The sequence below is a fragment of the Spinacia oleracea genome, chromosome 1 (assembly GCF_020520425.1).
Source record: "Spinacia oleracea cultivar Varoflay chromosome 1, BTI_SOV_V1, whole genome shotgun sequence".
Classification (NCBI taxonomy): Eukaryota; Viridiplantae; Streptophyta; class Magnoliopsida; order Caryophyllales; family Amaranthaceae; genus Spinacia; species Spinacia oleracea.
Genome location: NC_079487.1, coordinates 65,276,618 through 65,288,910, shown reverse-complemented (window position 1 = coordinate 65,288,910; position 12,293 = coordinate 65,276,618). Strand labels below are relative to the sequence as shown.

The window sequence follows — 12,293 nt, the reverse complement described above, 5'->3', positions numbered from 1 at the left end:
ATATGTTCTGATTCCATCCAGTTTTGTGAGTGCACACAAAGTCGGAGGTAAGCTTATCCTGGAGGGCGACCGCATTCTGTTCTACTGCACCTGGAGGTAGCGCGGAATCGTCAGTGAGTGTCCACGATGCAACATTCATTCAGTTCATCAAATCAGATAAGTTTGTTCTAATTTTGGTTTAATCGCAACAACAATAACATGGCATGTCGTGTCTTTTAGTGTTGGATAGTGTCGTGATTCAGGCTATCTGACCATTGCGTTCGAGCAAAGGAATCATACTCTTAAAGGGAATTATACAAGTAGATAGACTAGTTTTAGACCCGAGGGAAACAAAAGAGTAATGTTTTGTAAGAAAAACATACTTGTTGAAAAGGAATACTTGTTGAATGTCATTGGTTATCGTTCCACATAAAATGATGTTGATTCAACCTGTGATCCGGTCACCGGTATTATATTTAGACCAAAAAATTTCTGAGTTGGTAATGTTTTTCAACAATTTTGTAAATAAATAAAGAAGCAACACAAATCATATGACACTGCCCAACAGTTGTGTTCCTTACCTACGATGATGCTAATTTTACCTCTATTTCTTAGCCTAGTTTGTTTTGAGGAGTTTTCAGTATCAGAAATTAGTTACAGTAGAGTAAAAATAAATAAAAAGCACTAAGAGAGAAATCCAGCATCATAGGGAACCTTAGTTGGAGGGATCCATTCATCTCCTTGGATGAAGTGAGAAGCAGTATATGGCATGGCCTCCTTTGCATCAGTTACCACCTTAAACCCTGACCAGTGTACTCTCCCACTGGTATCAGCTCCAGGTCCCCAGTTGTTATACTCAAGATAAATAGCATTTGTTTCTGGAGTATCAGACCATTCTCTCCACCCAGAAGAAGTAATTATGGTATCTAAAAATGACTCCATTACCATGACAGTTGAGTAAGGAAACCACGGTCTTCCAAGGAATCCACTTATATTAGCTCCCATCCCAGCTTCGGGTGCTGCAGTGAAGTAACAGCCTTGCAATGTGAAACCTGATTTCTCATCCAAGGACTGTCTTCCTTGTGCAGTAAAAGTAACTTTCTGATATTTTGATACTCGACCGTACAGGTTGCATTTCTGGAATACAGCAGTTGCAAATCCGAAGATGAAATCGACTGTACCATAGATATCACACTCTCTATAGTACTGACTACCTTGTTTTGCATAGAGAGTATCATGGTACCCTATGAATTTACATCTGTAGAAAATGGTGTGGTTTGCGGAGCATAACAGTGCTACTGCTTGGCCACTCTCACTTCCTGCATCATTTTCAAATGTAATGTCTTGTGCCATGAATCCGTCACCCAAAACAGCTGCAGGCCAATCCAAAACATCATATTAACAATGCCATAATACTAAATTTGAACTTACTAAACTTGAACTTGTTTGGGAAATAAACATGGAAAGGAATCACACTTAAGCATAAACTCAATTTGAACTTACTAAAAAAACACAAGGGAAAAACACTGCTGAATTGCAGTTTATTATTACTACCTAATGCAGCCTATCTGAAGACTTGTTGTTAACTTCCATGTTTTACTAATAAGTTTTGCCAAAATGCGATCATACAGCAATCCGAAACTTGTTATTAACTTCCATTTTATAAACCTGTAACTCTGTAAGTAGCAGCTGAAGATAGTCAACTAGTGGATAGTGAAGGAACCCGTGAGCGCCTTATTCTTCCATACATATGTAGAGAATCGGCAGAACAATCACAAGGAATAAGAAAAGATACTAGCTACAGTATATAATAGAAACTAGACTAATCTAATTAAAATTATAATTATAATTAATTTGAACTCGCCTACATTTCAATTACTTTTAGGTTAGATTGTCCTTGCAGATTAATAAAGGTTGTGACATGAAGTATTAGAATTTTCTGTCAAATGCATAAAACCCATTTAAACATACAAGACTGCTAATAATTTATAAATTTCTTCTATATGAGCCAAATAAAAAGAAACTGATAGGCTTTAGCTAGCACAAATGCACCATCAGTAAGAACAATAAAAGCTGCATACCCAAGAAAGTAAAGAAGAACATTTGCACAGAAGTAAAATAACTCACAGAAAGTGGCAGTTTCCGATGTTGAGAAGTCAGAAATGTGACGATTGGCTGTGATTTTAGTGGTTTCTGCTCCATCTCCAATCAAAACAATGTTAGTTTTATTTTGAGGCACGACCACCACTTCATTATACACCCCCGAGCAAACCCGAATGAAGAACCTTGTTGAACTATATGATGGTGCAGAAATAATAGCCTCAGAGACTGTAGTAAAAGTCTCATCTCCCATTGAACACACTATTGCATCAAACTTATAATTGCTACTGGATTTGGGTTTATGGAACTTCTCATGATACTTGAGCAACAAATAAGCTCCACAGATTAATGCTACAACAATAACCAAGATAAGACAAACGCCACTTGTTTTTCCCATTGTCAATTTGTTTGCAGATTCAAAGCTTTTTACTCACAATGAAACACTATAAACTCGTATCTGTTTTGTGCTCCGCGCTCGATCTAACTTGCTTCAATATAGAAAGTCATATATGTATCCATATGGCCAGATGCAGGAACTTTTATTTTCATTTTTGCTACATTTTTTCTAATTTTTGCTAAACTGTGTTGATCAGGAAATTATTAGACTGACTGCTCGTTAAGGAAATTCAACACTGTCAGTCCCTCAGAAGGTAGAAAGTAGCAGCTCTGGTCATAATTTTTGTCCTGAATAAGTATCTGATCGTTCCATTGTGAGACTCATAATAAGAATTTTTGTTGAAATTTGATTTTTTTTTTTTTTTAACTTTATATAGTGTATGGTCTTAAAGTAGTTTCATCTTACGCCTTTTGCATCTCTTTCACATAATCATATGCCTCTTTTTAATTGGCTTAAAAGATGGGGAAGTCTCCAGCAGTTTTTCATGTCATCCCACTTCAAATTGACTAGGATTGTTAAAGGTGGCATGTCGGTCCTTTAAACCAACTTAAATACTAAGCTTAGTCGATTACTACCACGTCCCTTTTATTATGATATTTAACTTTGCTGCTATTTACAAATATTAAAATATATTAGAAAAAGTGTGTACAAACATTATTGGATATAAATGTAAAATTAAAATATTATAAAATAAGAGAGAGTGTAAAAAGGTGGATGACTCCGTGAGTGTGAGAAGAAAAAATATTATTAATAAAAAGTGAGTAAGAAAATGTAAATTTTGTTGGGCAAAGGGGTTCAGATAGTGCACTTTCATGTTAAAAAATAATAAAGCATGTTTATGTTATGAATATTTTCTAGTAAAATATACAAGGGATACGATGTAATTAAAGTCAATGAAGAATGCCAAAAATATAATATTTTTTCCGGTGCAAATGAGGGATAGGCCCAACAAAGAAAAATTAACTAATGCTAAAAGTCATTTGTTAATTATTTTAAAAGGGAAAGAGTATAATTTTACCATAACATTTAAAATTGAAATATATCTATACCTCCAATTTCACTGCATTTTTATATCTGGTAATACTACTTAAAGATTGTAACCATTGTAAAAATGTAACGTGTAAAATATTGCAAGATACTTTCTCAATAGCTATTTTAGCCCTCCTCTTTATGGTTTGTAACTTTGTATGGAATGTGCGGTTGTTGTTATAAGTTTGGGTTTTGTATTCAAGACAAGAAATCCTTCGCTTGTACGATTTGTATGGGTTTCGGTTTGTTTTTTCACCTCAATAGACAAATAAATTCATATAAAGACTCTTATTTACTCCTTATACATTCGAGTGCAGCTATTTATACTTTGCACATGAGCTTTTTTTTTAATTGAGATGGGCCACCATATTCTCGGATGCACGTGAGAAGTTGCATATGAAAAGAGTTTGACAACCCTATAGCCAACCTGGATGTTTTTGTCTAGGAGACCAGTTTATCTGGAGACTGGAGAGCAGTTTCAAACTTGCCATGTCCGTGATACCAATTTTACCCAATCTCCTTTTACGTTTCTGGTCCTCTAAAACTTTGTAGCCACTAGCAATATGCCTTGTTCACTTGTTTGTCTTTCATTCCCACAATTATTAAACCATTCCAAAACGTTTACCGCTGTAAATTCAACCATTCTTAATCTCCAGTCCGAACTGGGTTGGGTTTAGATTAAATCCTAGTTGTTTTGAGTTGTTATCATTTCAGTTCCTAATTGAAATTTGAGGTCATTTTAGGTGGGGATGATAGTCAAGTAAATTTAACATCAGATTCGGCTCCATTGCTTTTACCTTTCATAAGTCATTATACATAGAAAAGACTTCATATATCATTAGATTTTATATTTATTTTCTCAGTATTCATTTCAAATTCCATTGAGGTGCACTTAGACATGGCCTGGTCAATGCAGCATGTGTTTGAGGGAACTGGCAAACGGTTTTGATAATCTATACGGAAAATAGGGAAACAGAGCAGGTAATATTTGGTTTAAAAGAGCAATTCCAAGGTCCAATAGAAACAAGAGGTTTCGAAATATGGAACAGGTTACAATCTTCAGGTCATACACATTTTTCTAACACCAATCAACGGGTTACAAATAGAAGTACCTAACAATCTCAATGCTCCAAATCAATTCCATTTAGATTAAAAGAGGAATGGTTTGTTACATAAACGATACAAAAATGAGGGTCAACAACCCGATGCATTCACATCAACTATGGTTTGGTTCACAGCACAAAAATGGAACTAAATTTCAATCTCGCCTTTGTCAAACATTCAATACAATTACAGAAAGTCGAATGATGCTTCCCAAATGATGCTTCCCAAGATATCAGAGTGGCACCGATCCATAAAACACTACTTCTGCTGGGCCTGTCATGTACACATGGTTGTCTTCCTCCCTCCATTCAATCTCCAGTGGCCCTCCAGGAAGGTCAACGGTGCAATTCTATTCATGAACCACCCCATCCCCAAATTAAAATAAATAAATAAAATAAATATTCAATCACAGGAGTAATATCTAGCATTTTAACCACCAGAAGAAACATGAAACAGCTCAGAGGAATATGAACAGCATGGGTTAACAAGGAGCATAAATAAACAACATTAAATATTAAGCAATACTCACTCTCTCAGCTCGACCCTCCAGTACTGCAGCTACCACGACAGCACAAGCTCCTGTTCCACAGGCTAAAGTAGCTCCTGCAAAACCAAGCAAATAGAGTTAACATGCAAGAGGAATAACCCATATAATATTGAGCCCTGTGAAGGATGTTGATGTGGTTGTCAAAGCTCATTCTTTTCATATTGTATACCAAGTATTTGCCTATTTGGACAGAAGGGAAATAAGCATGCAATCTATACTCTTAAAAGAAAAAGAAAAAGAAAAAGAAAAAAGTCGAACCTGCACCACGCTCCCATACACGCATCTTAAGGTGTGACCGAGAGAATACTTGAACAAATTCTGCAAAGATCAATTACAATTTTCAGGGATATTCATGATCATAAAGTTTTCCAATCTCAATCAGGATCGTAGTATCATGTACATCCTACTGAAATGCTTCAAAAAGAGAGAAACAGGATATCATACTTTAAAAGAAAGAAATGTTTTAAGTAGTTTCTGCATCTCTCAACCTTCAAAAAGAATATATCACCTCACTTGAAAAAAAAATAGAACACTGGTTGCACTTCAATAACGCCGTTTAGAGGTAAACGGAAAGATTAAAAATCATCAAATTTTCAATGAATTAATTTCAGACAGTCTGGTGTAGTTATACGTTCCTCAATTGTGTGTTAACTGGGAAGCACACGCAACATTATGTTGAAGTAGGAAATCTAGGAATACAAGACCGACCCTATTCTTAAGACTGAGTGGAATACTAGATCAGATAACTATTCCATAAACTTTATATCTTAGACTCTCGAACAGCCAAGAAATAGTGGTTACAGAACTGATCACAGCTTCTTTTCATTGAGCTCATCCCGTTATGGTAATAATCAGATTGTTTTTCCTTTTTTCTTATTTTGTGCATGTGCATAGGGCAGAGGTGGGGGGATGGGGTGACAATCTATTTCTCAAAGCTGAAGAAAACAAAGTGTTTCAACTATGAACAGATCTTTGCCAGGCTGGAGTGCAAGGGTTTCTGGTGCATATATACTTGTATATTATTTACAGAAACAAGAGTTGTATTGAATACTATCCAAATATGGAAATATACTTGTTTTAATGATTTACAGAAACAAGATACAGTCTTTCACATAATCATAACCACTAACTACTTGTTCCAGTTCAGGTTGGATGACATACATCAATGAAATTGGATGATATTTCTTTACATTATGTTGTTCTATCTTATGTAAAATTCATAAGATAGAGTACTCTTATTTCCAGAAAATATGAAGAACAAACGTCCTTACAGCTCACTGTGGAAAGAAAAAGTGATAAACACACCAAATGTTTAATTTTTTTTTGACATCTCATCATTACTTCTCAAAAACAAAAACTTACCAGTGTTAGTTCGTGCTGGAAACACATCATGGTGCTCAAATTTCGGTCCAATTTCAGCCAAATTTAGTGGATCAACCACCAGATTCTGTTTGGTCATGAAAACAGCAAAAGTTAAAGTTATGCCAATAAAAACTAACAAATAACTCGACTAAGTGTGAGTTACAGAACAAGAACAAAAAGCTAAAACCAAAAAAAGAAAAATCTATAACGCACTCTTCCATATAATAGTTTTTCAATTTCAATTTTGTTTAGACAGCCAGGGAGGGGAGGGGGTTGTATGCTGCCCAGAAATAGGAGAAAACCAATTTCTGAAAAAGAGTGGGGAGCAAAAAGGAGAAATCCAATTTTTGAAGAGGAATCGGGAGCAGACATGAGGTCTCAAAGCACATAAAAAGTACCCTTTGTGTTTGTCAAGCAAGAAATGGCTAACCATATACTGTTCGTCTACCAGGATTCCAAGAAACAGAAATGGGCAACGGCAACCACAGTGATCTAACAATACCAGATTCCAGACTCCGAACTTTCAGCAAATCATGAAATGACAGTTTCTACTTGCTAAACCTGTTTAACAGATTGGAATCTAAAGATATTATCCTACACAGTCCCTAGTCAAAGGTTGTTATTAAGCAGCACAAACTACACTATACCTGCTCTCCTTTTCTACCAAAAGTAACGCAATGTGGATTCCCCATGCTCACACAAGTGACACTCCAGGCTTCTCCATCAATCACGAGATCTGATTTAACAACAGAAGATTCCTTGTTCGCAGGCAGTTTTGTAGGTACGTCAGCTGCTGTTAGTACTGGTTCACCCATATCAACTTTAACCTGACACAAAGGAAGTTGTAAAACAGATAAAGTATCAGCATAAAAAAAGAAACATAGAATTATCTCTTAAACGCTTTTCCACAAATCAAAATAAATCTCCTGTAATTGTCAAAGATTAGCATGAAAACATTAGATAAACTTGTTGTAGTAGTAATTTTTGACATGTACAGTTGAACTGTCGTGCACTCGTGCAAATAAGGCTATAGAAGGGAACAAAGGAAAAACAGTTAAATCAAATAAAGTTTAAGCTACATCAAGAAACAAGCTAAAAGCATCCTAAAAGGAACAAGGACTAACAACCATATAAAAATATAGAAACGTTAGAAAACACCAGGAGGTAGAGGCTACAAAATGTACCTTCCCATCATCTTGAATCTCGGGTACAATTAAACCAGCACCAGTATGGACGGTGAAACTGAAACAGAGCATAGAACAAGACATATCATGGAGTAAGTAACGGGGTAAATGTTTATAGACAAAGACTACTTTAAGCAACTGCAAAGGGAATGCAAAAGTTTTTTCATGAATTATTGGCTTCTGAACACCACCACCACCCCCCTCCCCCCCAACACACACACACACACACAAAAGGTAAGACATCCCTTCAAAGTTCAAATTCCGTAAGAAGAGTCCAAGTATCATGTTTTCTTTCCTTCCATACTGCTATTTTATTTCCTTATTCTATTCCAGACATAGAGATAGGTATTCAATATTTCAATCGCTTGCTTAGTTGCTTTAAAAGATATGAGATTGCTTGCAGAGGACTAAGGTCGACAGTCCTAGGAAATAGGAAATGCACCGTTTCCTGATTGAATTGCTTTTCTTTTTCAAAAATTATTCGATTGAGAGTCCTTATGGTAAAAGCATTTCTTACAAATAGTATGAGAGATGAACGAAATTTTGGAAAACTGCCAAGAGCTATCTTAGGACAACCATCCATTGCACGTATTATGACTGAATCCATGTAATATAGACAGCAGAAACAAGATTAAAACACCAAATTTGGTTTAGTTATCAGTATACGCTATGACAAGTAAAGAGAAATCCAAAAGTACAAGTACATTTCATAGATATTACAAGGAGAGAATGTTTGGCCAATTTTGAAGTATTTGCACTGGTTAAGAATTATAAAAACAAAACACGGATCTTATGAGATACGGAGTACATCATAAATATTCTATCACAACTAAAAGAATGGGTTAGAAATACATTTAGGTGTAATGAATTTCAAAAATCTCACCAAGCCATAAATAGTGCAGGCTTGCAGGTACAGAGAAAATAACTACTAAATGCATTATTATTAGACAAAGATACATACAATTATACAAATTCATGTACATGAAATAGTTCACATACAGACACACACACAGGAAGGTAACTTGATGGTGCAACTAAAAGTGTACTGCATATGCTGTTCATCAATGAAAATGAAATGAATTCAACAAACTGTAAAGTTTGTATTCTTCAGCCAAGTGTCATTGTAGTTTCAAAGATCCAGTCAGGTGGGAATATAGATATCTAGCTACACTGCTCTACTAATGATATGGAAGGTCAAGCACTTTCTAGCACTTACTTTGAGAGATACTTTTCTATCAAAATAACTGAATTTTATGGCTAGACAGACTCATAAAACAAGAAAATAAGCCACTGATTACTTAATTGGAGAATAAAGATAATGATTGTGTCATGAAACACTGTACCTGTGTTTCCCATGTAAGTTCTCGATCTCGGCAATGTATCTGGCAAAGCATCTCACTCCATTGCCACACATCTATAAAACGGAGGGAAGGAATTGAGGTAAATACAATAAAATAAAAGACCAGCTCCTTAAGGCATTTAATTTCAAAGAAACTGAGTTAATTGAAGCACTAAAATTAGGCAATCAAATCAACACAAGTATCCAGTGGGTTTCTAACTTTCTATCATGTTTCCATCAACAAGTTCGAACTTCAAACAGCAACACATTGTCAATTAACCAGTAGTTCACCAGAAATTAAAAAAAAAGTAGACATAAGATCCAAAAGAGACAATTGCAAGAAAGCACTAGAAGTCTAGAACTCAATCGAATAAAAGTTCTAAAGTTCAACAAGAAAACTCACATTTCATTCTCATAAACTGGTATAAGAAGTATAATTTTCTCAAATATTACACACCTCTGGCTCACTTCCATCAGAATTAAAAATCCTCATAGTATAATCAGTGCCATTAGTTCCGGGCATTGCAAAGATCACCCCATCAGCACCCACTCCAAAATTCCGGTCACACAGCTTCACTGCTTGCTCAGGGGTTACCTTAGGCTCCATTGAGTCTCTATTATCAACCTGCTCAGCACAAATTAAGTAGGTTAGATCCCAAAAAGTTGAATAAGGAAACTCAACAACAGGAAACGTCATAACAGGGGTAAGTCAATTCACTCAATATCTTAGTAACCAATAAAAAAAGGAAGCATTTCCTACCAAAATAAAGTCATTGCCGAGTCCATGGTACTTGACGAAATGAAGAAGCCCACTCTCTTTCCGGTCCAGGAAAGAAGCGCTCCCCCGAGTCTGAGGGGCCATTGAAACAGCCACAACTTGCAAACCAGGACGTCCTTTACAAGATTTGTTCAAAGTCAGGTTGTTCCATAAAAAAGAGCAATGCTGGGACTTAACCAAAGCAGACAGGTAACGTCGAGAACTCAAGTACAGTGATGAGGAAGAGGAAGAGGAAGAGACTGAAAGAGAGTTTGCGGTAGTGGCTGCCATCTAATCTGTATGATGCAGTAACATTAGGTTCAAAATTGTAAGGAATACCTAATCACATCATCAGTTTACCATTAACAACCATACTAATAAAGACCATCAAAGTATTAACTAATTATAATCTGATTTTACACAAGCATAAAAGCATTCAGATTTTATCCAAAACTCTTGTGAGCATTTCATCGAACACTTTGCATTCGAAAACTGCAAAGCAAAATTCAAAAATTATTCTACACTTTAGGGCACAAATTCAACAACTTAGAGCACGAGTTCGATAATTTAAAGCGCAAAATCAAAAATTTAAAACAATCTCAAAATTGAATGCACAAATTGGACAATTTAGGGCACAAATTCAACAATTAAGAGCATAAATTCGAAAATGTAAAGCACAAAATCGAAAAACTTAAAGCAATAACGAAAAAAAAAAAGAAACTTACAATAATGAATCGCTTGGAAGTTGTGAAAGACTGCCAAAATTCACAGAGCAGCAAAAATAGGAGGAGGGAGAGGGAATCGTGCGTTTTGTTGTACGAGAAAGGGGAAATTAAACTCATTTGAACTTAATTCAACTTTTTGTTATCTTAAAAAATTATTTGGTTTAAAATAAATTTGTACGTGAAAATATATTAAAGAATGGACTAATTTTTTTGAACTTGTATTATCTGAACTTATCTTATTTGAAATAAGTCGAACAGAACATAGTCTAACTGTTACCTCTGGGTTATGACCAGAAACAAAGTGGAGGAATAGATTACCTTCGACTTTCGGGGTTATGGTAATTGTTACTCTATACCTCTAACCAAACATCCGAAAACAGTAACGGTTATTTAATTTGTTTCCAATACAAAAATAGTCATACCAAACATCCTCAAGTCTTCCAACTCCTTTTTTATTCCCTAGTTTACTTCTCTTCTTTGCACTCTAGTACTTGTCACAAATCTCATAATGGATTATCATTTTTCGACGAATTCCCTTGAGTAATTATGTTGTTAATCATAATTAAGGACCTTACAAGTTACAAAGGTTAGCACCAACAGTGGACCAGCCTAAAACATCCTTTCGGATGACAAGAGAAAGAACACTATCAAAAGAGGAAAACAAAAAAGGTAAGTGTCGGAGAAGGATGGCCTTTATTAGCCATGAAGTCCGTCGCCTGGTTCGCCTCCCGGAAATACTGTTGAATACAAACATCATCAAACATCTTCAAATTCAACTCTGCATCACAAATAATATAGTTAATTTACCAAGGATCTTCCATGAATTTTGAAGAGAGTTAATAACAATAAGATTGTCTCCTTCGACAATAATATTTTTAACTCCCATGAAAAAATCTCCTTTGAGGCCTTCTTTAAGACCCCAAAAATATTTGTTTGAATAATGTTTGAAATACCGTTGGCTCCTACTAAACAAATACTACCCTTGTGGTCTCTAATAACAAAACTAAAGGCTAATAGACCGTTTTGCAGTTTAGAACCATCAAAATTAAGTTTAAACTATCCAGGAGGGGGTTGAATCCAAGATATTCCTTTCTTGAAGAGTTGACGGAAAAAGTTTTTTTTAGGAGGATTATCTAGATTAAAATCTTTGTACAAAATTCAATCTTTATAGTAAGTTTTGATAAGGAGACATGCTTTAAAAACAACAAAGCTTTCTTCCTTAAAAATAGTATTATTACAAATAAACCAAATAAACCACCATACAATAATAATTTTAATCATCTCTATTCTAGAAGGAACTCATTAGGTCATTATAGTAAATGACTTTTTGGTGTCCCCCTATAGAATAACTATAGTACTCTTACTTACAATTCAAATTGCACTAAATACAAAAATAATAGTTAATGCCAAGATTTAAGGAAAGTGTGATACAAATTTACTACATATTTATTTTCATAAGGAAAGCATTCTGATTAGAAAAAACTCAAAGCAAGATTATTAAGTGACAACAATAACTCGGTAAAAGATGCAAATAATAATATAGCAGAGTATTAATTATTTAAGATTATGATAAATACGAAGTACTAATATGCATAAATTGTAGACTAAAGTTCGACGTAGAAAAAAAAACCTACGTTTTACTCGTTAAAATATTAATGTTCAATACAAAGTACTAAAAAGGAGTAAGTTATACTCCGTATTAATTATACGCTAAAGATGGACCATCAAAAATTGCAGTAATAAGGTTGACTAATAATGTTGTTAAAATAA

General features: G+C 34.9%; 2 protein-coding genes across 2 annotated transcripts; both read right to left on the bottom strand.

The window, feature by feature from the left end:
- Nucleotides 1-419: 419 nt before the first annotated feature.
- On the bottom strand, nt 420-2,837 carry LOC110797398 (pectinesterase). The gene is made up of 2 exons (XM_022002513.2): nt 2,107-2,837; nt 420-1,352 (listed from the first exon to the last, which is right to left on the bottom strand). Exons 1-2 carry the CDS (start codon nt 2,474-2,476, stop codon nt 664-666), a joined length of 1,059 nt encoding a protein of 352 aa, XP_021858205.1. The 5' UTR covers nt 2,477-2,837; the 3' UTR covers nt 420-663.
- A 1,793-nt stretch (nt 2,838-4,630) lies between these two features.
- Nucleotides 4,631-10,682, bottom strand: LOC110797400 (diaminopimelate epimerase, chloroplastic). Its single transcript, XM_022002517.2, has 10 exons — nt 10,524-10,682; nt 9,802-10,094; nt 9,499-9,666; nt 9,046-9,116; nt 7,703-7,760; nt 7,166-7,345; nt 6,519-6,603; nt 5,415-5,474; nt 5,139-5,212; nt 4,631-4,958 (listed from the first exon to the last, which is right to left on the bottom strand). Exons 2-10 carry the CDS (start codon nt 10,087-10,089, stop codon nt 4,842-4,844), a joined length of 1,101 nt encoding a protein of 366 aa, XP_021858209.1. The 5' UTR covers nt 10,090-10,094; nt 10,524-10,682; the 3' UTR covers nt 4,631-4,841.
- Between the last annotated feature and the right edge of the window lie 1,611 nt (nt 10,683-12,293).

Coding starts and splice junctions, on each gene's coding strand:
- LOC110797398 (XM_022002513.2), bottom strand. CDS start 2,476: ATGGGAAAAACAAGTGGCGTTTGTCTTATCTTGGTTATTGTTGTAGCA. Junction 1,353..2,106: donor ATCGGAAACTGCCACTTTCT/GTGAGTTATTTT, acceptor ATTGGCCTGCAG/CTGTTTTGGGTGACGGATTC.
- LOC110797400 (XM_022002517.2), bottom strand. CDS start 10,089: ATGGCAGCCACTACCGCAAACTCTCTTTCAGTCTCTTCCTCTTCCTCT. Junction 7,761..9,045: donor AACTTACATGGGAAACACAG/GTACAGTGTTTC, acceptor GCTCTGTTTCAG/TTTCACCGTCCATACTGGTG. Junction 6,604..7,165: donor TTGGTAGAAAAGGAGAGCAG/GTATAGTGTAGT, acceptor ATGACCAAACAG/AATCTGGTGGTTGATCCACT.